At 49.2% G+C, this 21915-nt stretch overlaps 1 protein-coding gene across 5 annotated transcripts in view; it reads right to left on the bottom strand.

The window, feature by feature from the left end:
- The window catches only part of ENOSF1 (enolase superfamily member 1), an 831595-nt gene that overhangs the window by 721124 nt on the left and 88556 nt on the right, over positions 1-21915 (bottom strand). For all 5 annotated transcript variants that reach the window (XM_069620869.1, XM_069620872.1, XM_069620871.1 and 2 more), the window contains exon 2: positions 18130-18238. In XM_069620869.1, the coding sequence (XP_069476970.1) occupies positions 18130-18238 (109 nt within the window). The remainder of the gene's footprint in view (positions 1-18129; positions 18239-21915) is intronic.

The raw sequence follows: 21915 nt of genomic DNA, 5'->3' as shown, positions 1-21915 counted from the left end.
AACATAACGGGGGTGTGGCTGAGCGGCAAGCAGTGCAGATGGCTGCTCCGTGCATAGACCTAATACGCACCATTAAAATGATTGTACAACCCACGATGAGAGGGTAGTGCAGAGGAGACACCCCAGGATTCCCCTGTTCCTTTTAGCACTGAGTGGAAAAGCCAATGTCGCCCTGTTTTTGATCCCAAAGCCCTGACTGGCTCCTGCATGTAGCATGTAGCGGACAAGATGGGTTAGGCCAAAATGACCAAGGAAAAAAGGACCGAGCACCAAAAGTCCGACCCCCATTTGTTTGCATAGATATATGTGGGGGAATTAAAGGTAATATAAAATGTATAGGCGTGAGGTGGGGGCTGTGGGGGCTCTACAAATGGGGTGGGGGAGGAATCAGACTTTTGGTGGTCGGACTTTTAAACTCTGTCATTTCACGCAGATCGAACAAGATGGCTGTCGTCATCCACTGGGAATAGTGAAGAACAGCGAAACCGAAGTGGATCGGCCCACAATGGCCGCACAGAGTGGCGACTACGTCAGCGTGTGAGGACACATGCTGGGACCCTGCAAGCAGGGGCACTTAGGAACAACTGTTGCCTCGGACGCCCTCCTCCCTTGATGGTATCGGCATCGCCGCTCGGGAGAGCGCGCCTGCCGTTTCGTCCCTGCTGGTTTATTCAATGCTGCAGGATTAAAAGATCAGAGAGAGTTGGGCTTTCAGAGGGGGCCGCTAGGGCACCCGAAGGCAACTCCCTGCATGTGCAGTGCAGTGCGAGTCCTGGCAGTATCTGCAACCAGTGGATGTGACAAAAGACTGCGTTCCGAGCCCCCACAGGCGAAGGGGGTCGACCTAGTTAAGAATCCTTCTGTGTATTATTCACCAGGTGCCGCATCTCCCAATGGAACCTGCCCTGAACTGTGGTATGTGTGGACTCCCCTGCCCCTTAAAAGTGGTGAGGCAACCCTCTCCCTCTCACTCTCCATTACCACTGAAAAGCTGGGGGGTTACGCAGGGGGCTCAACTCCACCAGACCTCTGGCCTCTACTTCCCACAAAGCTAAGTGCTGTGCCGGCTAACGCTGCATGCATATCGCAAACAAAACGCATCGAACGCACTAACCCCCGTACCCAACCACACGTATACTTACCGCGTGCAGTACATTGGACGGCTTATAAGTTGTGGTGTTCGCGGAGCACATCTATACCTGCTCACTGACAGACCCTCATGTTGCACGTTAAATAGCCACGTGCGGCCGCAACCTTAATGCTGCATGCAAATTAGTCACATGCGGCCCCCACAGAAATGCTGCATGTTACAAGGCCACATGCAGCTCCCACAGATCCCCACATGTGATTAGCACCTCATGTCACATGCAATGCTAAAACCCCCCCACTGTGGCGTTGCCCCTTTAAGGGTACGCACGCGACGGAGTGACGTTCACTCCGTCGCGTGCGCTGTTAAATAAACGGGGCGGTTCCTGGTGACGGCAGATCACCGGGGAGCCCACACCGACAACATCACTGTCTCCGTGTCTTACTATCACGGGGGTGGGGGGCTCACGGAGGCGGATCACCGGAGTTAGCCAACAGTGGCGACGAGGCCCGGATCGCTTCCTGGGACAGGCGGGGAGTTTCGTCGGGAGCGCAGATGATCGCATGTGAACGCTCCGACGAACTCCGACCGCAGAGAAGGAAGCGACGCACGCGGCCGGCGGCCATTTTGATCAATAGGCCTCGGAGACTCACGGCTTCATAACAAAGCGTCGGTGAGCCATCCGGACACAATTTTTGGGAATTTCAGCGGCGGATGATCGCTGAATACAGCACATGTCAGTTCCAAAAGGAAATTTTGACATCTTCACTGTTATTACCGAGCAGAGGCACGGAGACTCCATGGAAAGCCTGCTGTTGCACTAGGGGTCTCTTCCTCTACTCAATTTTTGGACACCTCATTGTCTGCATGCCGGCTGGAGTGACACCTCCACGAAGATCACGGCTGGTGGTGAGTTGCGGCCCCTTTATTCTCAATCCTTTGGGGTGCCTGTGCGCTTTCCACCATGGATCAGGCTGCTGCTGCTTCTGCTGCTGTGGCTCCTGTACCTCCGCCTGCTCCTCCGCCGAAACCACCGGGGTCCCTACAGCCAATGCCTGAGTTTGATATCTCGGGTTCTCCATCAGGCCTGGGACAGAGGTGGAAGATGTGGATGGATAGGCTGGAGATGTATTTCAGGGCCACAATGGAGACAACGGACGACGGCAAGCTGGCCACTCTCCTATACTCTGCTGGTCCTGCGGTGCATGAAGTATTTATGTCCCTGCAGCCGGTGGACGGATCGTTTGCGGCGGCGAAGGAGGCACTCCACAATCATTTTCTGCCGATGGCCAATGCGGACTATGAACGTTTTCTTATGGGAACGGCTCGACAAAAAGATGATGAGACTCTGGATGTGTTCTTTGGGCGGCTGCGGCGATTGGCAGCACCTTGTGCCTGGAACGACCCTGAGGTTATGATTCGGAACCAACTCATTCAGGGGTGTAGCTCTGGGAAACTGAGACGCCAGATACTGCGAGAGCCGGGCATCACCCTCCCTCGCATCCTAGAACTGGGTAGGTGCCACGAGGTCTCGGAACTGCGGGCAACCAGGATGGAAGCGGGTGCTCGCCAGCCAAGATGGAAGAGGTCTGCGCGGTCGGAAGAGGCCGCGGGTTAAGGCGCCCCATGAACACTCAGAGCCAGCGCGCGCAGGGGTCGAATGCCTCGTGCCCGAAGTGTGGGTACGATCTCCCGCACCCCGCGGAATGCCCTGCAACGGGAGTCAAATGTGGCAGATGCGGAGGCCCTGACCATTTCGCCAGAATGTGCAGGTCTGCCACCCCCAAGATTGTGCCGAGGGGACCAGTTCGAGCCGGCTTCTTCCGGCCCCAGAGGACCTCCAACGTTGCCCAGGTGGACCAGGGTGACGAAGGGGCCCCTCAGGATGAGGAGGAGGAGGAAGAGGACGAGGAGAACGTGTTTTTCGTGTCCAGTGTGAGCGTGCTCAAGTCCCGCTCCAAAAGACAGCCCAGGTGCAATGTGCTGGTTAATGGAGGCTCTGTGCCGATGCTAGTGGACACTGGCGCATCCGTAAATGTAATGGCCCGCCAGCATTATAAGACCATGCAGGCCCCGCCCGCGCTGGCTGCGCCGAAAGCATGCATATTCGCCTTCGGCGGGGACCGGCCTTTGCCTCTAGACGGTGTGTTCGTGGCTGATGTGCAGTATGGTGACTCACACATACGGGCTAGGTTCTATGTCACACCGGTGAGCGACAACACCCTGCTCTGCTGTGCCGCGGCGCAGGCACTGGGTATCGTCACGTTCGCCTACTCCGTGTACTTAGATGACATCCAGCTCCTCCTGGCCAAACATGGATCCCTGTTTGAGGGCATTGGACAGCTGGTGGGTGAGCCGGTCCGGCTCCATATCGACGAGTCTATACAACCAGTGGCGCTGAAGCACCGACGGGTTCCTTTCCATCTCAGGGATCTGGTAGATCGCGAACTTGACAACCTCGTGGGGCTGGACATAATTGAAAAGGTTGAAGGCCCCACCCCCTGGGTGTCCCCCATCGTCATCGCACGCAAACCCAAGCAGCCAGATGCCGTGAGAATCTGTGTGGACATGCTGCTCCCCAATAAGGCCATAAAGAGGGAGCGACACCTCACCCCCACCATCGATGACATTATTGCGGAGCTGCAAGGTGCGAGGTTCTTCTCCAAGCTCGACCTGAGATCGGGTTATCATCAGGTGGTCTTGCACCCAGAATCCCGCTACATTACTACTTTTACCACACATCGGGGTCTCTATCAATACAAGAGACTGAGCTTTGGGGTGTCCTCCGCAGCGGAGGTCTTTCAAAACATCATAAGGGGTGCACTGGCGGATCTTGATGGCGTCCTTAATATTAGCGATGATATCTTGGTGTACGCCAAATCGGAGACGGAGCATCTGTCACGCCTGTCCAAGACCTTTGAACGGCTACGCTTGCTGGGCCTCACCCTGCACAAGGACAAGTGCGAATTCCTGAAGACGACGATCGAATTCTTTGGGTTCGTATTTAAGGCGGATGGGGTGTCCCCGGATCCCCACAAAGTGAGGGACATTAAGGAGGCGCGCCCGCCTGAGAATGTTGCGGAGGTGAGGAGCTTCTTGGGGATGGTCACGTACTGCGGCCGTTTCATCAGGAATCTCGCATCCCGCTCTGAGCCACTGAGGTCGCTCACCAAGAAGGACACCACCTGGCAGTGGGGCCCTCTGGAACAGGCGGCATTTGACGATATCCGAGGGGCTTTAGCGGCGCATGACACCATGGCGTTTTTCGACCCGAGCCTGCAGACGGAAATCGTGGTGGACGCCAGCCCATATGGGCTTGGGGCGGTGCTTACGCAAGTAGGGAAAGACCAGGAGGTCCGACCAATAGCCTACGCCAGTAAGGCCCTTTCCGACACTGAGCAACGATACTCCCAAATCGAGAGGGAAGCCCTGGCGGTGCTGTGGGGCTGTCGGCACTTCCGCCTCTATATTCTGGGGCGTTCCGTGACCGTGGTCACGGACCACAAGCCGCTGTTGCCGATCATGGCGGGCTCGTCATCTCGCCCGCCAGTGAGAATTGAGCGCTGGATGCTCGCCCTGCTGGAGTACGGAGTGTCGTTGATCTATCGTCCTGGTGCCAACAATGCGGCGGACTACCTATCTCGACACCCCAGAAACGACTCGCAGGAATCGGCATCGGCGGAGGAAGCCGACGAGCATGTCTGCCTGGTCGTGGAGACTGCAACACCCAACTCCATGCAGGTGGAGGAACTCGAGGCTGCGTCGAGAGGCGACGAATGCTTCGCCATCCTGACGGAGGCCATGCAGAAAGGAGCCTGGAAGACAGTGCTGGAGGCTGTGGAACGAAGGACATGTGAGGCCCGGATCGCCCTCGAGCAATTGTGGAGAGTGAGAGAGGAACTAACATTCGGGGCTACTGCTGAGAGGGGAACGAATCGTGGTGCCCCAGACCAAAGTGGCACAGGTCATCGCACTGGCGCACCAGGGTCATCAAGGGGCCCCCAAGACCAAAGCTCGCCTCCGTCAGAAGGTGTGGTTCCCTGAGCTGGAGCGAAAGGTGGAGGCGTTTGTGGCCTCTTGCGTGTGGTGCCAGGCGGCGGCCCCGGCCCAGAAGGAACCATCCATTGAAGCAATGCCCCGAGGGACTCGACCATGGGAAGTGGTGCACGCTGACTCTGGATCCACGTCCAGAGGTACGCATTTTCTGGTGGTGGTCGACGAGTGGTCGAGGTACCCGGAAGTTGAGTTCATAGACTCAGTGGCGTTTGAGGACGTGGTGGTGGCGCTGGAGAAGATCTTTGCCACTCATGGCCTCCCCTCTGTGCTGTGCTCTGACAACGGAGCCCCATTCCAGGGCGAGAGTTTTGCCGAGCTCATGAAGGAGTATGGCATTCAACACCGGCGGGTCACCCCACTGTGGCCCCACGCCAACGGGGAGGCCGAGCGCATGATGCGCACTCTCAACAAGGTGTTCAGAATTGCCCATGGAAAAGGGGAGTGTTTACAGAGGGCTTTGTATGTCTTCCTACGAGGTTACCGAACCACCCCTCACTCGTCAACGGGGGTGGCTCCGGCAGAAGCACTCTTCCAGCGGTGCCCGAGAGATGTCATACCGGAGGTGGGGGACAGAGACCCTGCCGTCATCGACAATGAGCAGGTGGAAGAGGACAGACAGGTCAGGACACAGATGGAGAACATCAGGAGGGGCCTCAGACCCCCACACATCGCGCTGGGAGATGAGGTGCTGGTGAGAAATCGTCACCCCCATGGAAAACTGTCTCTCACGTATGAACCCGCTCCCTTAGATGTGGTGGCCGTCAAGGGGTCGATGGTGACAGCCTCGGATGGAACTTCATCGGTAACCAGGAATGCGTCATTCTTCAGGAAGATCGGCGACCCCAGAGTGGACAGCCCGGACAGCCAAGAAGGTGAAGGCGCTCTGGATGAAGGTGGGGGAGAAAATCCCGCAGTGGAGTCTCCGGCTCGAGGCGGACCCGGTCCAGGGACACCAGCCAGGGACGGTGGCAGGAGGTACCCCCTGAGATCAGGGCGTGGGAAACCTGCCCGTCTCAATGACTATGTTACGGACTGAGCTGGGGAGGCTGACCGGGGATTAATGGTCAGGCCAGGACAGGTACCCACGGGGGATCCGGGGTGGCTGTCGATAAATGGGGGTTTTGTTGAAACTTACAGAGTTATATGTGTTATAGATGTGTGCTAGTTAGGTACTCCTGTTTCCAATTTGTTGTTATGGAAAAGGAGGAGTGTGGCGTTGCCCCTTTAAGGGTACGCACGCGACGGAGTGACGTTCACTCCGTCGCGTGCGCTGTTAAATAAACGGGGCGGTTCCTGGTGACGGCAGATCACCGGGGAGCCCACACCGACAACATCACTGTCTCCGTGTCTTACTATCACGGGGGTGGGGGGCTCACGGAGGCGGATCACCGGAGACCGCCAACACCCACTAACCCAGAAGTTGCAGACACTCACAGGTAAAGCCACTGGTAATGGAGAGTGCAGCGGGACTTACCTGAGTCTTGGGAGGGGCCGGGATCTCAATCCTGTGGGGCATGGCCCCTCACGTGCGTTTCTGAGGCCGAAGCTGCTCGACACTGGTCTTGCCAGCTTGAAGTCTCGAGCACAAGCCCCGTGTTCTTCCTTGCGCGCATGTGCCACTCCCAACATGGCTTGCATATAGTAGTTCTGGGCCGAGTTACTCGGACATGCAGTCTTGTAGGCGTTTGCCCTGCAGAAAGGGCAGGGAAGCTTCTGAAATGGCTTGATTCTTTTCCTTCTACAGTGCTTTTGTGTTATCTTTTTGGCTGTTTCTGGCCCCCTGGTCTCCCCACAACATGTACCAAATGCAGCCCTCGACCCCCAGCTCTGACAGGGTCCTTCCCAGGCTTCAGGAGTATGGACTTCTTGGACTCCACCATAGAAGCAGAGACTTTCCCTCCGAGCCGAAAATAGTGAAAGATTTTCACCAGGTTAGGGACCATCTGTGGCCAGAAAGTTTTGTAAAGGCTATTGTGAAATCGGTTAGGGCCCAGGGATTTGTTGTTTGGGAAGTGATGAATGACTGTGCCTACCTCCGAATCTAATATCGGGGCCTCGAAATAGTCCCTATCTGCCTCTGAAATGTGGGAAAGTCCATCAAGGCTGAGTCATCTTGGGAGGATCAAGAGAGCAGTCCACCCACCCCCCACCCCCTTCAACTTTTTTTATTTGACGCGGTATTGATGTGTACACTAATTCTATATCTTTCTGCAGCATTTGAACTGCTACTGCAGGACAGCCTGGCTCTCTGAACACACAGGAGAAAACATGGAACACTCCCGCAACCACACCCTGAGCTAAGTGTTATGTTGTGCATTATTACAGTGCTCTTGTTTCATGCCTTACTGTATGCATTGTTCTGTTCACTATTGGGGCAAGTATGTATGTGTGTACTGTGAGAAAACTGAAGGTGTCTCCCTAACTAGTCCCCGGGGATCTGTCATCCAGGTGGCCAGGACACGGCCATCGCTATTGGATCCAGTTCCTGGGGGTGGACCAGTGAGGGAGGATCACCTGGATGGGGGGTCCTCAGGGAGTGGGACACTGATGGGCGAGACATAGTATCCCCTTTTGACACCTTTTCCCCATCCTACCACGAAGGACATTCAAAACCACTGCCCCCCCTCATTGGATCTCATTGTTTTATCAGGGCCTCCGGGATGACCTTAAGGGCTTTACTGCACAGGTACATTCTCAACCCATAGAATATGATATGATACAATAGATCTGGCACTGCGCCTGGATCATAGGCAAGCAAAAAGACTTGGTGACAGGAGACGTGGTGACTGGCGCCCGATTGCACGGTTTAATCAGTCCCGGCAAACACGAGCACCAGAGAAGCAGGATGGAGATGAACCCATGCAAATAGGATCAACGCGGAGTCCGCTCACTAAGGAGGCGATTGAGCAGCGGTGCAAGGACCCCTGTGTATGTATTGTGGTACCACAGGTCATTTAGTGTGGGAATGCCCATCCAAGCCCAAGTCCCAGGGAAATGCCTCGTCTTGGCAGTCGTAGGGGGTCACACAGTCAAGTCTGAGTCGCAGGAGCCCCGTCCATTGGCAACACTAATTATGCGCCACACGTTGCCCTCTCTGGTCTGTTGTGCTTTCTTGGTCGGAAGCTTCCAGTCACTATGCTGATAGATTCAGAGGCTGCAGGGAATTTCATTGACACCACATATGCAGCAAAGATAGGGGTTACCCTAAGTCGCCAAGAAACCAGAAGCTGTCAGAGCAGTGGGAATGGCACCCCGTAGTGCTCCGGCCCTATTACTCAGTGCATGCAGACCATGAAGTTATTGTGTGGGTTTAACCATTGTGAAGAGATCCATTTCGATCTCATCACCGCACCACAGTTCGGTTTAATAGTGGGGCTTCCATAGCTCAGAAATCACGATCCACAGGTTCAATGGTTGAGTGGAGTAGTCCATCTGACCTCCCAGTACTGCCTAAAACATTGCATACAGAATGTGTCAGAGCGTGTTGAGACAGGACACTCAGCCCAGAGTGTAGAGGCCAGGGTGACCCAGTCAGGTGCGGTAGACCTTAGCAACCTGCCATAGGAATACCAGGATTTCTGTGACATTTCCAGTAAACAAGTAGCAGAAACGATACCGCCTAATCGGCCGTTTGATTGCTGTATAGATTTGGAGCTGGGTGCGGTATTGCCGTGCAGTTGTGTTTATGCTCTGAGTGAGGTTGAAACTGAACATCTACGTGTTCAAATTGAGTCAAACCTACATAAGGGCTTCATAAGACACTCCAATTCACCAATGTCTTCACCTCTCTTCTTCATGCCGAAGAAAACGGGGGGACTAACGCACGTGCATAAAAAAACGTTATCCACTCCCTTTGACTCCAGTCTTGTTGGACCAGGTAAGGAATGCCTCAGTATACACAAAGTTGGATCTCATAGGTGCCTATTACCTGGTGCGGATGCGTGCAGGGGACGAGTGGAAAACCGCCTTCTGAACAAAATTCAGCCTCCATAAATATAAGGTTATGCCATTAGACCTCTGCAATGCACCCGCCGCATTCCAGCACTTCTTGGACGAGGTCCTCCAGAAATGCCTCAAAGTTTTTGCTGTTGTATATATTGACGACATATTGATATGTTCCCAGAGTATGCAAGAACATGTCAAGCATGTTGGAGCGGTGCTACAATGGTTGATGGAACAGAGCTTATTTGCCAAGCTAGAGAAATGTGAATTTCATCGCACCACGGTTGAGTCCCTGGGTTACTTTTTATCCCGTCAGGAGTACAGTAGACTGTCAGAAGGTGCAAGCCATATTAGACTGGTCAGCCCCTACCTTGGTAAAGGATGTTCAATCCTTTTTAGGGTTCACCAATTTTTACAGGCGGTTCATGAGGAATTTCTCAGAACTTCTTACACACGTCCCGAAACTGCTCAGGAAAGGACAAAAGTTCAGTTGGGACAGCACAACTGAACATGGGTTTCAACAGTTGAAAGCAGCATTCCCTACTGCCCCGGTCCTGAAACATCCAGATCTAGCACAACCATTTGTTGTTGAAACTGACGCATCTAGTTACCCATTACGGGATGTTCTCTCTCAGAGGGATCCGCAAACTGGGTCGCTTCATCCAGTGGCAAATCATTACCGCAAACTGTTACCGGATGAAACTAATTACACCACAGCCGACCGCAAATTATAAGCAGTCAAATCTGCGTTTGAGGAATGGCGGCATTACCTCTTGGGGGCACGTCATACGGTTACGGTAATAATAGATCATCAAAATCTACAATTCAGCAAGGCTGCCAAATCCCTCAGTCCACGACAGCTGTTTATCACCAATTTCTATTTTCTTATCACTTATAGACCAGGGACGGATAACCGAAAGGTGGATATACTCTCCCGATACCCAAAAATAACCCATAAACCTACAAACCATAATTCCCACAACTCAGATCGTGTGGGCAATAACTACTACAGCAAATATATTCGAGGCAGTACAAAAGACCTAATTCTTTATCCTAAATGCATACCAGAACATTTTCTAAATCATCTAAGACTGGATGAAGACCATGAAATTGAATGCTTTCCTCACATTTTCATCAAATTGATCAGGGCGATGAAACTTGATTGATGTTCAACTACAAGCCTCCAAGTCTGAGGTTGGGTTATATGGGAGCAGTAAACTATGTTTTCATTGAAATATAATTATTCGATGTAGGAGAGGATTTGGAATCCCAATTTTCTGCCTCACAGGTAGATGTAGAATCAATTTTTGCATGCCCAGTTGATGAAAGGTACGTCCTTAACTCAACTCTGAACTCCAAGGCAATCCAAAAGAACAATATTTCCTATACTTTGGATTCATGTTTAATAGTAATTATTCAAAAGCCCAACACTCATGGTGCTACATGGTTTCCTGCACAGAAACCTCAGGAAAAAGGCAAAGCCAGGATTGTTGCCTTGGACTTCAGGGCTGGGTTGCTGACCAACCTTACATCAAGTGTACTTGAATTTATGTCATGGAGGACATTTCAGTGCATTTTACTGCAGTATATTTATATACCCATCAAACTCCCAAACGATGATGATCACCTGCGCAAGACTGTTGAGGACTGAACAAAGGGTGTAACAAACAACATTGGCGAACCTCAAAATCTAAAGGTCTGGTTTTCCCCACAGACACCTAAGACAAGCACCATGAAATGAGGAGGATTTTTTTTATTTCCTTTGAGGGTTTCCCTTGAAGTGATAAAGCTCAATAGGAGCCAGAGGTGTGTAGGGATATTGCCCGGCAGATGCATTTTTTCCTGGGTGCAAGCTGGTGTGAGCCTCAATGGCTCAAAAGCTAGGCTTCCTGTGCCAGTATTCTCAAAAGTCTCATTTCACTCTGCATCACATGTTTAGTGCACCCTAGTGCACAAAATGCCTTTTTTCCCCACCCCCAACTACACAACTGCCAGCTAATACCAGAATTGGTGCTCAGGATTAGCTGCAAATCCTTCACCCAGGACCAATAACCTGAACAGAAGCCTTCAATCACCACATTTCACTTAACATGCAAGTGATTGCTTTAATGAAATCACCACATGACAATGCATTAATTGGACAAACTTATACTTTTCCCATTTGCATTTAGTAATTTATGAAGAATTTAACACAAATATGCTGTATCAAGGTTATCTCAAACAGTACAGATGATCAGTCTTGTGCGTGGTAACAGAAACTAATTTGGCTGGGGAGGGTTGTGAGTGAGACATTACAAGACAAGTGGGTGGGTTCAAGGTCATGCTGTCTGTGAGGTGGGCAGATTGCTTGAGAATTCAACCAAAGAACAAGTTACGGATGAGTATTGCGATGATCCTGAAGTTAACATCACTTACTTCTCTGGGATAGTCTGTTCCCAGGTGGCCATGGAAGGGCAGAAGCTACCTGACGGGGGGGTTGCCTATCTGTGGGAGGACCACCTGGGAAGAAACCAACCCCGGGAAGAAGAGACTTGTCTATTGGAAAAATAAACATACAATTCCCCTCTGGCTCAGAATAACAACTGTAACTTTACACCAACCCCTGTATGTATGTCATATTGTGTGATAGAAGATGTAGGGGAAACCTTTGATTGTGATTATATGTGCCAGGAAAACTGTACTGAGACGAAGATGAACAATCAAGTAATGAAGATTACTCATTCAAAGGAACTGCTGACGCATACTAGTTCTTCTCATCATGTGATCGATACCAGGAACATTAAAAGTGAGAAAGATTTGAGAAGATGGAGTCTCTTGGATCCCAAAGCGGTTTGGGAAGCAGCAACAGCACGGTGTGGAGATGCTGACGGGAGAGAACCAGAGAAACACTTTGTAGAAAGGTTAGAGTTAGAGAGACTGCGGTCGCAAGGCTGGGAGCAGCGGAAGCTCTAGAGTAAAGACAGAAGTCGTCAGCGGACCGAAAGGAGCTGGTGCAGGTGGCGCGAGAAGGAGGTGGTTCAAGCTGCAGCTCTCACACAGCGGAGGATACAGAAGTCACCAAGAAGGTCCGATGAGCCTGGGGGAAGAAATAAGGGCACTGGGGTGCTTCAGTGCGTATACCACGAAGCAGCTGTAGAGGTGAGCCTCCGCACGACGGAGTAAACAAATGAATGAGCAAGCATCGTCACAAGCCAATAGTAATGACATTGAAAGTATATCTATCTAAATAGTTTTTCTATTGCGCCACTCGCCCGTAGTTCTCAGGGCGCTCACAAGACATACAACAGAAAACACACAAAGTCATCAGGAGGAAGGGCACACTAGGCTGGCAGATTATTTAATCTATTGCTTTATCAAACATAAATGTTTTTAAGTGCTTTTTGAAGATGACAGTTGATGCACATTCTTGGAGGACAAGTGGAATCATGTTGCATAAGGCTGGTGCCCAGACATCAAAATTTGCACCACCAATTTTTTTTGGTTGGCTCATGGTTGATGGATTCTGAGAGTGTTATTAGAACAAAGGGTATATCTGAAGGGGATCTTATTAATTCTGTAGGAAAGATAGGAAGGCACTTCGCCCTGAAGAAACTTAAATACCATGATCAGGCCCTTAAACTGAATAGTTTGCTCTACCGGGAGCCAATGCAGCTTCCTCCGCGATACAGACCCTAGGGCGTGAAGTTTCAGGCCACATACCACGCCATTTTGTGTGACCTGCAGCTTTCTTATGTTGGTCTGGGAGGTCCCTACTAGCAGGCTGTTGCAATAATCTAATTTTGTGTTAATAATGGCAGCAGCAATCAGTGCTCGGTTTGCCTCTGAAAGATATGGATGAATCTGCTACAGCAAGTGGATATAGTAGGCACAAGAAGATTTAAGGTAAGTAACATGCTTTTAAAACGATAGGTGGGAGTAAAATAAACTCCCAATGTTTTGACCTAGTCATAGACTTCAATATTGTTACCAGCAATCTTAACATTGTTATATTGGAGGTCTAATTATGATTTTTTTGTTGGGTCCCTAGGATAAGCAGCTCTGTGTGAGAATTATTAAGAGCTAACAAATTCATGGCCATCCAAGATTGTATTGCTAAAAAGACTTCATTAATTCTTTCAGAGTTCTCTGTATAGGATCCAGAGAGCTTCAGTACAATCTGGATGTTTCCGGCGCAATTTGCAAACAGTATCCCTAGGGAGTAGAGAAGATAACATAATGGTCGGGAGTAAATGTTAAAAAGCAGTGGTGATAAGCAGGAACCTTGTGGAACTCCACATAGAAGAGAAGTTCTGCATGATTGAGCGTTTTCCATAACCACGTTTGCGGTTCTTGGTCCAAGAAAAGATTTCAACCAAGAAGCGGCAGAGGGGTACAGTTGCCAAATTGAATTAGTCTGTCTGCTAAAAGAATGATCGATTAAATCGAATGCGGCATAGAGATCTAACAACAGAAGTAGTGCCATATGGAAACGAGGCCATGTAAATGAACCAACACTTTATAAAGCCAATGGTTATAACACTAGTTGAACAAGCATTGGCCAAAGATCATAACCAAAAGGTTAAGAACTCAAAGTTATCCAAGTGGGAAGGCAATGCTTAATGAAAGGCATTCGGAATCCATTGAAAGATTGAAAACCCTGAGTACGGGTGAGAAGGAAATTCGAATAATCTTGTCAAGAGAGAAGGGTCAAGGACACAATACTGGATAAAAGGAAAACTATTAGAGGTCTGGCGAAGTCCTGGCAGGAGAGTATACCAGGCACATTGAGAACTGTTAAAAACCTGGCAAACGAATATACTGTTAACTGTTTTGTAAAGACAACAAAATTGTTCCGAAATACACTGGTAAGAAACAAAAATCCACCTAACTGGGGATTGCAAAAGCTTGTCCTTCGTGAAACTCTGAGGGAAACCCTCGTGGGGGATAAAACCCTGGAAGAGCTGCTGGTGGGCGTTGTCTTCCTGTGGAGACCCGGTGAGAGCTGGTCTGGGTATTCTTTCTGGCTGTTTTAGACGAGAGGCCTTTGAAACTGAGCTAAATATAGTGGGTAAAAATGAACACAGTTATTCCTGAAAGTAAGGAAAGGAGAAGTTCCTATAGAGGGTTCTAAGAGCTTACCATGTGCTAAACATGAAGAGAGCGGAGAGGTAAGGAATCTCCGTCGTGTTGCAAAAGTAAGAGGGCACTATGATGAGCGAAAGAAAAGACCCGTAAGATTTAGGGTGGATGTATCTAGTTCTATAAGAGTAGGATGAACTAGGAGAAAGCATACCCTTTTACTTCCAAGTCCTTTTGAGCCAGCCTGAGTGGATGAGGAAAATCTGGAGGTTCCCAACAAGGTATTGCTATAAAGGAAGGGTGGGGGGTTAGAAACAGAAGTCCGATAGCCGGGAATGATTGAAGAAGTAAGATGAAAAGTAGATTAGTACCTAGAGACTCCCTGGAGGGAGGTATGGAGGAGATTCCGGGTCTAAGCGTGCTTAGAAGTAGAATCGATCTCGGAAATGCCAGAAATGAAAATGAAAGGTTCCGTAAAGCCTTCTGAAATAAAAGGGAGGAATGGAGAACAAGAAGGTGAGTAAAGTAGACAAAAAATGGTTGAGAGGAAATGTCTTCGTAATCCTAGTGAGGCGAACTTACGAAGCGTGTGCCGGCTCCTGAGAGAGTAGCAACGCATCTTCCTTCTGTTGTTGCTGGATTATAAGGGAGTGAACAGGAAGTGATGGTGGAAGGTTGCAAGGCTTCCTGGGAATTAACAACTAGCCTGCATTGTACGCTAGCCATGGTAACCGCTGTGGCGGCCATCTTGGAATCAGTCTCAACTAGACTGTGGAGTAGACGATTTCCTAGTGCAGAAGTGGCGGCCATGTTGGATATAGGTCGGAAGGCGAAATGCACATTAGAAACCATCACATATACCAAGTTTTGGGAAAATGACATTTCTTAATGAAAAACTGGGAATCCTGGCAAGAGAGTATACCAGGTATTTCAAAGAAAACTGAAGATTGTTTAATAAAGAACTAGGAATTCTGGCAGGAGAGTATACCAGGCATTCTAGAGAAACCTGAAACTGTTTGAGGGGAATTGGGATTCCTGGTTGAGGGCACACCAGGTTTTCTCAAAGGAAGCTGAACCCATCAAGCAACTTGATTGTTAGAAAGTTTGAGCACTGGAACCTTGTGTAATATTCTGGGGGAATGGAAAAGATCTTCCTTCCCTTCCTGATTTTCTGGGAACCTTTGAACATTTATACTTTGTTTTGTCAAGTTGAAAATATGTGTTTGATCTACTAGGCTAAAGCCTGAAGAGTGGGGCTAACAAAAGGTTATCCCTATCACATCTTGTTATGTTTAAAGTGTGAGGGTCAGATTAGAGTTCTGGACACGCAACAGAAGGCATTTTACTTTGACACACTAACTGTTCCCTTCGTTAGTTTTATTGAGGCAGGGAAGCCCCTCACAGATGTAGGGAAAGATCGGCATTTATCCAACCCTTCTTTTGTTAATAAAAGTTTACAGCCACAAAATCATGCCGTAATGTCCGACTCTGACTCTTGACTCACAGTATCCACAACTAATTTGGGAGAACCCATCATGAGTAGAAGGCATTTTCAGGAGATTGCTTCCAAGGAAAAAAATCACAATGTAGAAAGAATATGGAGGAGGTCAAGTTTGGCAAGACTGCCGCAGGAAGATGTATGGGCTGAGTGACGGGGAGTCAACCACAAATAACCAGTCTGGCACGGACAGTTCAAGGATGCTTATTTGTGTCTTTCCAACAATAGTGGACTTGGTAGGTATTGCCATATTATAGGACAAACCGGGATATTGGGGAATTGTGCGCTAGGGCCGTCCCTCTCTCTCTACTGCCCATTGGTTTCCCCCCTCGATACCCCTGCCATCATTGGCAGGGGTTAGCACTTCCACCAGGTAACCCCTATCTGTCTTTTTCTCTGCCTCAGTCTATTGATAGATTCCATAAAATGCTGGCTGCTTAATTCTATAGGGGTCGTCTAACTGTCCCTCTTCTAGCCCCGCTTAGTGTTCTATGGGAGTCTGGGATGGTGCCTTCTTTTGCACGATGTCACTCTCTCTACATGGACATCTAGTCTCACCTGTCCTTCCACTACCCTTGGTCCCAAGGTTTTCTCCTCCCCATGACTCTCCTATACCTTTGATGATCCACTCCGCCTTCCTACCTCTGCCCTTTGATATTACTTCTCTTCTCACTTATTGCCTCACTACCGATATATATTACCTCCAACCACCACTCTACCACTCCCCCATTATCTTCTCTGCTCTCCTTCCTACACTACTTCCTTGCCACTACTACCCCCCTGCTATGACTGCCACCTCTCTGCTCTTACCACTACTTAACTACTATTAATTATTTTCCTCTCTCACTACTCTATCAACCTCTACTAGCGCCACTACTACCACCGACTATCACCTCTCACTCCCACTACTACTTATTACTACCATGACTACCTCTCCCTCCCACTACTACTCTGCTACTCCCACTACCTCCACTCCCAACTACAACTACCTCCTCTCTACTCCTTTCTACCGCTACTTCATGCACTGCTTACTCTCCAGCACAAAAACTCCACAGACCGCTCTCTCCCATAACCTCCACACTCCTTCCGCACTCTCCTCCTCCTGTCCCACCCAACTAACCCACAGTGACTGCTACCAACTTACCTCTTAAATAGCCCACCCCCTCCCAGGGTTGCCCACTCTCCCTAACCAATCACTTGCCTTGCTTGAAGGGGTCTGAGAGGGGAGGGCTATGGGAAGAGCTGATAAGGGCTTGTAAGCCAAGCTCCCTTCTCACGTGGCCCTGCCGCATTTCTGGTATGGAAACCTAAGCAGTGCATAGGGGACTGGTGTCTCGGTTTACTAAGGCCTTCTAGGAGGCCACCTTTAAATATTATGATCACTAGTGGGCTAGTAGAGCCCTCCTTAGAAAGGTCCTGGGGGCCTTTATATAATATATAATGGCCTAGTGTATTCTGTTTAATGTAGAGAATCCCCGGTGGGGTTGTAGGGTTTCTGCCTCATAAGTGGGCTCTAGCTGGAGTTCCAAGCTGAGCCATGTCTTCCCGGGTGTTCTGCAGGTTTTAGGCCACATAGCAGTGATTTACCTGGGCCAGCTCCACCTCCTCCTGGCTTCACTCCAATAAGGAGCTGCACACATTGCTGGCATGTATGTCGTCCGGCCGGCTTCCCCGCCAGCCTGGCTGGGTCGGCTCCTCTCCTTGGTGCCTCGTGGTGGTGCTGCAGCCTACTCGGCGGTCTTCCTCCACCTCCTGCTGCCAGGAACTCTGCAATCCTGTTGGCCTGGCACAGCAGCAAAGTCTCCCGCCCATCCTTGCTGGAGCCACATATGGGAGGTGCCGCCATCTTCAGCAGAGGTATGGAGCAGTAGGTAGGGGGTCCCCCACACATTCCGGCACCATGGGTGGCGTTGGGGTTCGGGCTCTCTCCCTACCCCGACCGGGCCTTCAACCCTGTCACACCCGTTAAATATACACATGGTGAAGAAGAATTTGCATAACAAATACTAAATGGATTCATTCATTTCATTTGAGGTAAGTATTTTTCAAAAAGGAAATGTATGTTTTTAGGCTCGAATATAATGGACAAGGAGAAAAGTATGAACTGCATGGAATTGTGAAACACAAAGTAGTGATTTTAATACTAAAACCGTTAAAGGCTCATGGTGCGGCCTTTCAATACAGGTTGTACAGATAAAACATAATAGAATTTAGAATAGTCAAATGGTTACCAGAAGAAAGAATATTATTTTGTGCTGTCAATCTTTTATTAGCTTGTCTCTTTCTCCATCACCAATTCTCCCATCCATGGGACACTGTTGGACAGCCAAGAATAGTATGTATTGGGGATCCGAGGTGCCAACCACTTTAATATCACATTTACTTTCATCAAAGTACCCCTACATGTTTGCTCGCTGCCCCCCCACACCAAATCAGTGTTGTCAGGTCTTTTGATATAACGGACTTGTGAATACAAAAAATGACTTACCAACTTCAGTTCCTTTACCCAAAGTGAATGTCAATCCATGACCGGCCAGCCCATCGGTTGCGTCAGTTTCTATTACTACATAGGCAGCAGAATAGTCTGGATCTGTGTGCTGGCGTAAACATAAAAAGGACAAAGGCACAGTTAGGACAGCTTTAAAAATGATAGGAAGAATATAAGCAAGTACCCCTCATGCTCTATACTTTTAAGAACACAAATACAGGTGAATTGAATGCTGCCAACATCATAGCATAACTAAAAGGGCATTAACACATAAAACCACCACTTGCCAGTTTTTCATAAATGAACGAGAAGCACCGATAAGGGCAATTTACACATCTAACTTCACCTTTGGCTTTCAGTAACTTGAAAGCAGTTACCAAATGCATCATCAGCAAGACTACAAATGAGACTTCAACTAATGGAGGCTAGGAGTGCTCATCTTATGTTCCCACATGTAGCTGCACTGAAGATAGGCCAGCTCGCGCCTCCTGCTGTATGTGCTTGTGCTCTCACCCCCACTGGTCTGAACCTCCTTTTTTGCTTCTCCCATTTCTTACCTTAGCAGTTCAGACAGCACAATGGTTTTGCAGGTGGTCAGGTCGTTCCCGCCATTCCAGTGGCCCGTTCTTCTCGGTTTACTGTTGCTTCCAGGCAGCTTGGACTTGGGAAACATATTGAAACCAGGCCAACCCATCGCCCAGGTGATATTTATGTATTTATTTCATTTGTAGCAGCGCAACAAAGTTCAAAGGCATCTAGACGCTAGTTGCGAGTAAAAGGTATCAGGTAACAGCAGGGGGAAGGAAAACGTTAGAAGGAGGCAAATATAAAGAGTCCAACAGAAATTACTGGAACAGGTGAGTCTAAAGATTTTTTCAGAACAATGTATAGGATGGTTCAGAGTGGAGCTGCGGCCACAGGAAAGCTCGAGCCACCCGCTCTTTTGCGGTTGAATCTAGGCATGACAAGGTAGTGGTTGTATTGGGACTACAGAGGCCTCGTTGGCATGTGTCTGGAAAGTCTCTGGGCGAGGTAGGGTGGCGCATTGTTCGAGAGGCAGCAGTGTGTGATGGAAAGAAATTAAAATTGTATCCCTTCACCGACTAGCACCAGTGAACAGCCCTTCTGGCTTACGAGATATGGTCACACTTTTGTAAGTCCAGTGTTGCACGTAAAGCGTTATTTCTGTATTACTTTTAGTCTTTTCAGGTTTTTTTGGAAGTGCCATAGAGCAGTGCATTACCAATTTCGATCCAACAATGGTGCCTGCAATGATGCGACGTGACTGATATGCCTAGACAAGTTAAGGGATGCCTCAAGGTAGAAGCTTAGGGTTTTCACAGATGGGAACACAGAAATCGTGTGTGCATCGATGTCGAAGAATTGGAAGGCTGGATGGGGATCCAATGAGAAGAACCTTGGTTTTCTCCTCATTGAAACAGAGCTTGCGGGTAGCCATCCATGTCTGAATGGTATCATAAATGGCACCCACTTTCAGTGAGTCTTGGGCATATACACCCGTGAGAGAGAAGAGAATCTGCGTGTCGTCCGCATAGTTTGTGTACAAGATTCTGATGATGTCAAGGTGGTCGAAGAGAGGTCTAGTGAAGATACTGCACAGTGTTGGAGAAACGCAGGTGATTGGTGTAGAGGCAACATAGGGATCACCAGAGAAGATGTTGCAGTTTCTATTAGTGAGGAAGGAGGCGATCCATTTGATAGCTTCGAGGAGAAGTGCACAGCTGTGGGGATGTGGTGGAATAGGGTCTAATGATCAACGAGGTTTGAAAGCAGCCAAAAGGTCCAAGAGCATGAGAGGCAAGGGATTGCCAGTGTTGTTGGCCATGTCAAGCTGATTTTTTAGATCAAGGAGAGCTGTTTCTGTCCCATGTCTAGGTCGGAAGCCTGACTGGCATGTGCGGAGGATGTGGTGAGATTCCAGGAATTCTTGTATTTGTAGGTAGGTAGCTTTGTTGAGGATGTTGAGAAGGAAGGGGGAATGTGGATTTAGGCGGTAGTTGGTCGGGATGGCAGGCTTAAGTAAAGTTTTCTTTAGCAATGGTGTAACCCAGGCTTCTTTGAGTGAGGTAGGGATGGAACAGGTGGCAATGGAGGCATTAATGATAGCAGTAATAAGTGGGAGCAGAGGTTCAGCACATTATTTTACCAGAGAGGCTGGGCAAATGTCGCCTTTGCACCGTGAGGGCTTCAACCCTTTGATAAGGGAGGCCAGGTCATGGTCAGAGATAGTGTGGAAGGAGAAGGAGGGGGTGCGATCAGGCATCACCACACTATGAAGGTGGGGAGGAGTCTGGGCAGTAGGAGGGGGGTGGCTACTTTAGTGGTGGTTTTAGCTTGTAGTGCTGAGATTTTGCCCGTGAGGATCATGATATACTAGGTTTCAATCAGTGAATAAACAAGCCCACCCGCAGATATGGTCATGAACTTGATATCATTTACTCATTTTATCTATTCATTAATTAATTTATTTTTGCATTTGTTGCGGCACGCCAAACCCTTGGGTATCTAGGCACTAGTTACATTGTGAGACAAAACATAAAATACAGTGTACAGCGAATGCATGAAACAAGCTAGAAACACGACAGGGAGGGAGGTGTGTCATGATGTCTTAAGAGTCTTTGTTCGAGAGGGAAGAAGGGGAGACAGGAATCTGAATGTCTTAGTTAGTTAACTCAGGGGATCTTTAGGCGAAAAGCTGCGTTTTTAGTTTTATTTCTTAAGGTCCAGTAGGAGGGTTCCTTTCTCAGGGTGATGGGGAGACTGTTCCAGAGCTTGGCAGCCATGACAGGAAAGCTCTGTCCTCCAGAGATCTTTCTGGTGAAGGTGGGCACTCTGCGGAGATGGCTGTTTGCGGATCTTAGAGGGCAAGGGCGGCTGGGGGGGGGGGCTGGAGTATTTCTCCACCTGTTGGGATAGGTAGGCTGGGACAGTGTTCGTGGTGCACCTGTGTCTGATGGAGAGGATTTAGAATGTAATCCTTTCATGGATCGAGAGCCAGTGGGCATCTTTCCTGGCTTTTGAGACATGGTCGTGTTTGGACAAGCCTGGGCTGCATGGAGGGCATTGTTTTGGATGGTTTGCAGCTTGCACAAGTTGCGTTTGGAGGTTCCTACAAAAAGAGCGTTACAGTAATCCAATTTGGCTCCGGTGATGGATCTGGCTATGGTGAGTTATGGCTTGCAATGGTGTTGACCTCATGAGAGAGGTCAAGTGTGACGTCTATGTAGGTGACTAGGGTTTTGGCTGTAGAAGATTTTTGGATCCGGTTGCCGCCAATGTCAAAAGCTTTTAAGCTGGGTCAATGCTGCGGAACTCGAATAGAATTCTGGTCTGCTCGCCACGTCCCACTATGGTACATGCTTAAATATCCTTGTTATACAAATAAAGTAATCGTACAAAATGTAGAAGAGAACTCACCCTGTCAAAAATGTTGGGAACAACCATTTTAAAAGACAATCTGAATGTAGAAATCACTGGGATACTGGCCATTATTGCACCAAAGAAACAGAACAGAATAAAATCTATAACTCAGACACAAATGGGAGGGCGTGGCCAGCAGCCATGAGGACGACTCATCCGTTGCAAGCTCCTGCAGATCTGTTTAATGATCTGTGTGATTGCCGCACAATTGAAATAATACCAACAAATAAGAACATGGGAACCCTGCCACAGTCGAGCAGAAGAACCCCAAGCAGATGAGGGCAGAAAACACGGTCGGAGTGCGGATCGAAGAGACCAGGAACCGGCAGTACAGACGGGACGGCA

Source organism: Ambystoma mexicanum, chromosome 5q, assembly GCF_040938575.1.
Source record: "Ambystoma mexicanum isolate Mex_15411 chromosome 5q, UKY_AmexF1_1, whole genome shotgun sequence".
Taxonomy (NCBI): Eukaryota; Metazoa; Chordata; class Amphibia; order Caudata; family Ambystomatidae; genus Ambystoma; species Ambystoma mexicanum.
This window is presented reverse-complemented; position numbering and strand designations above follow the sequence as displayed.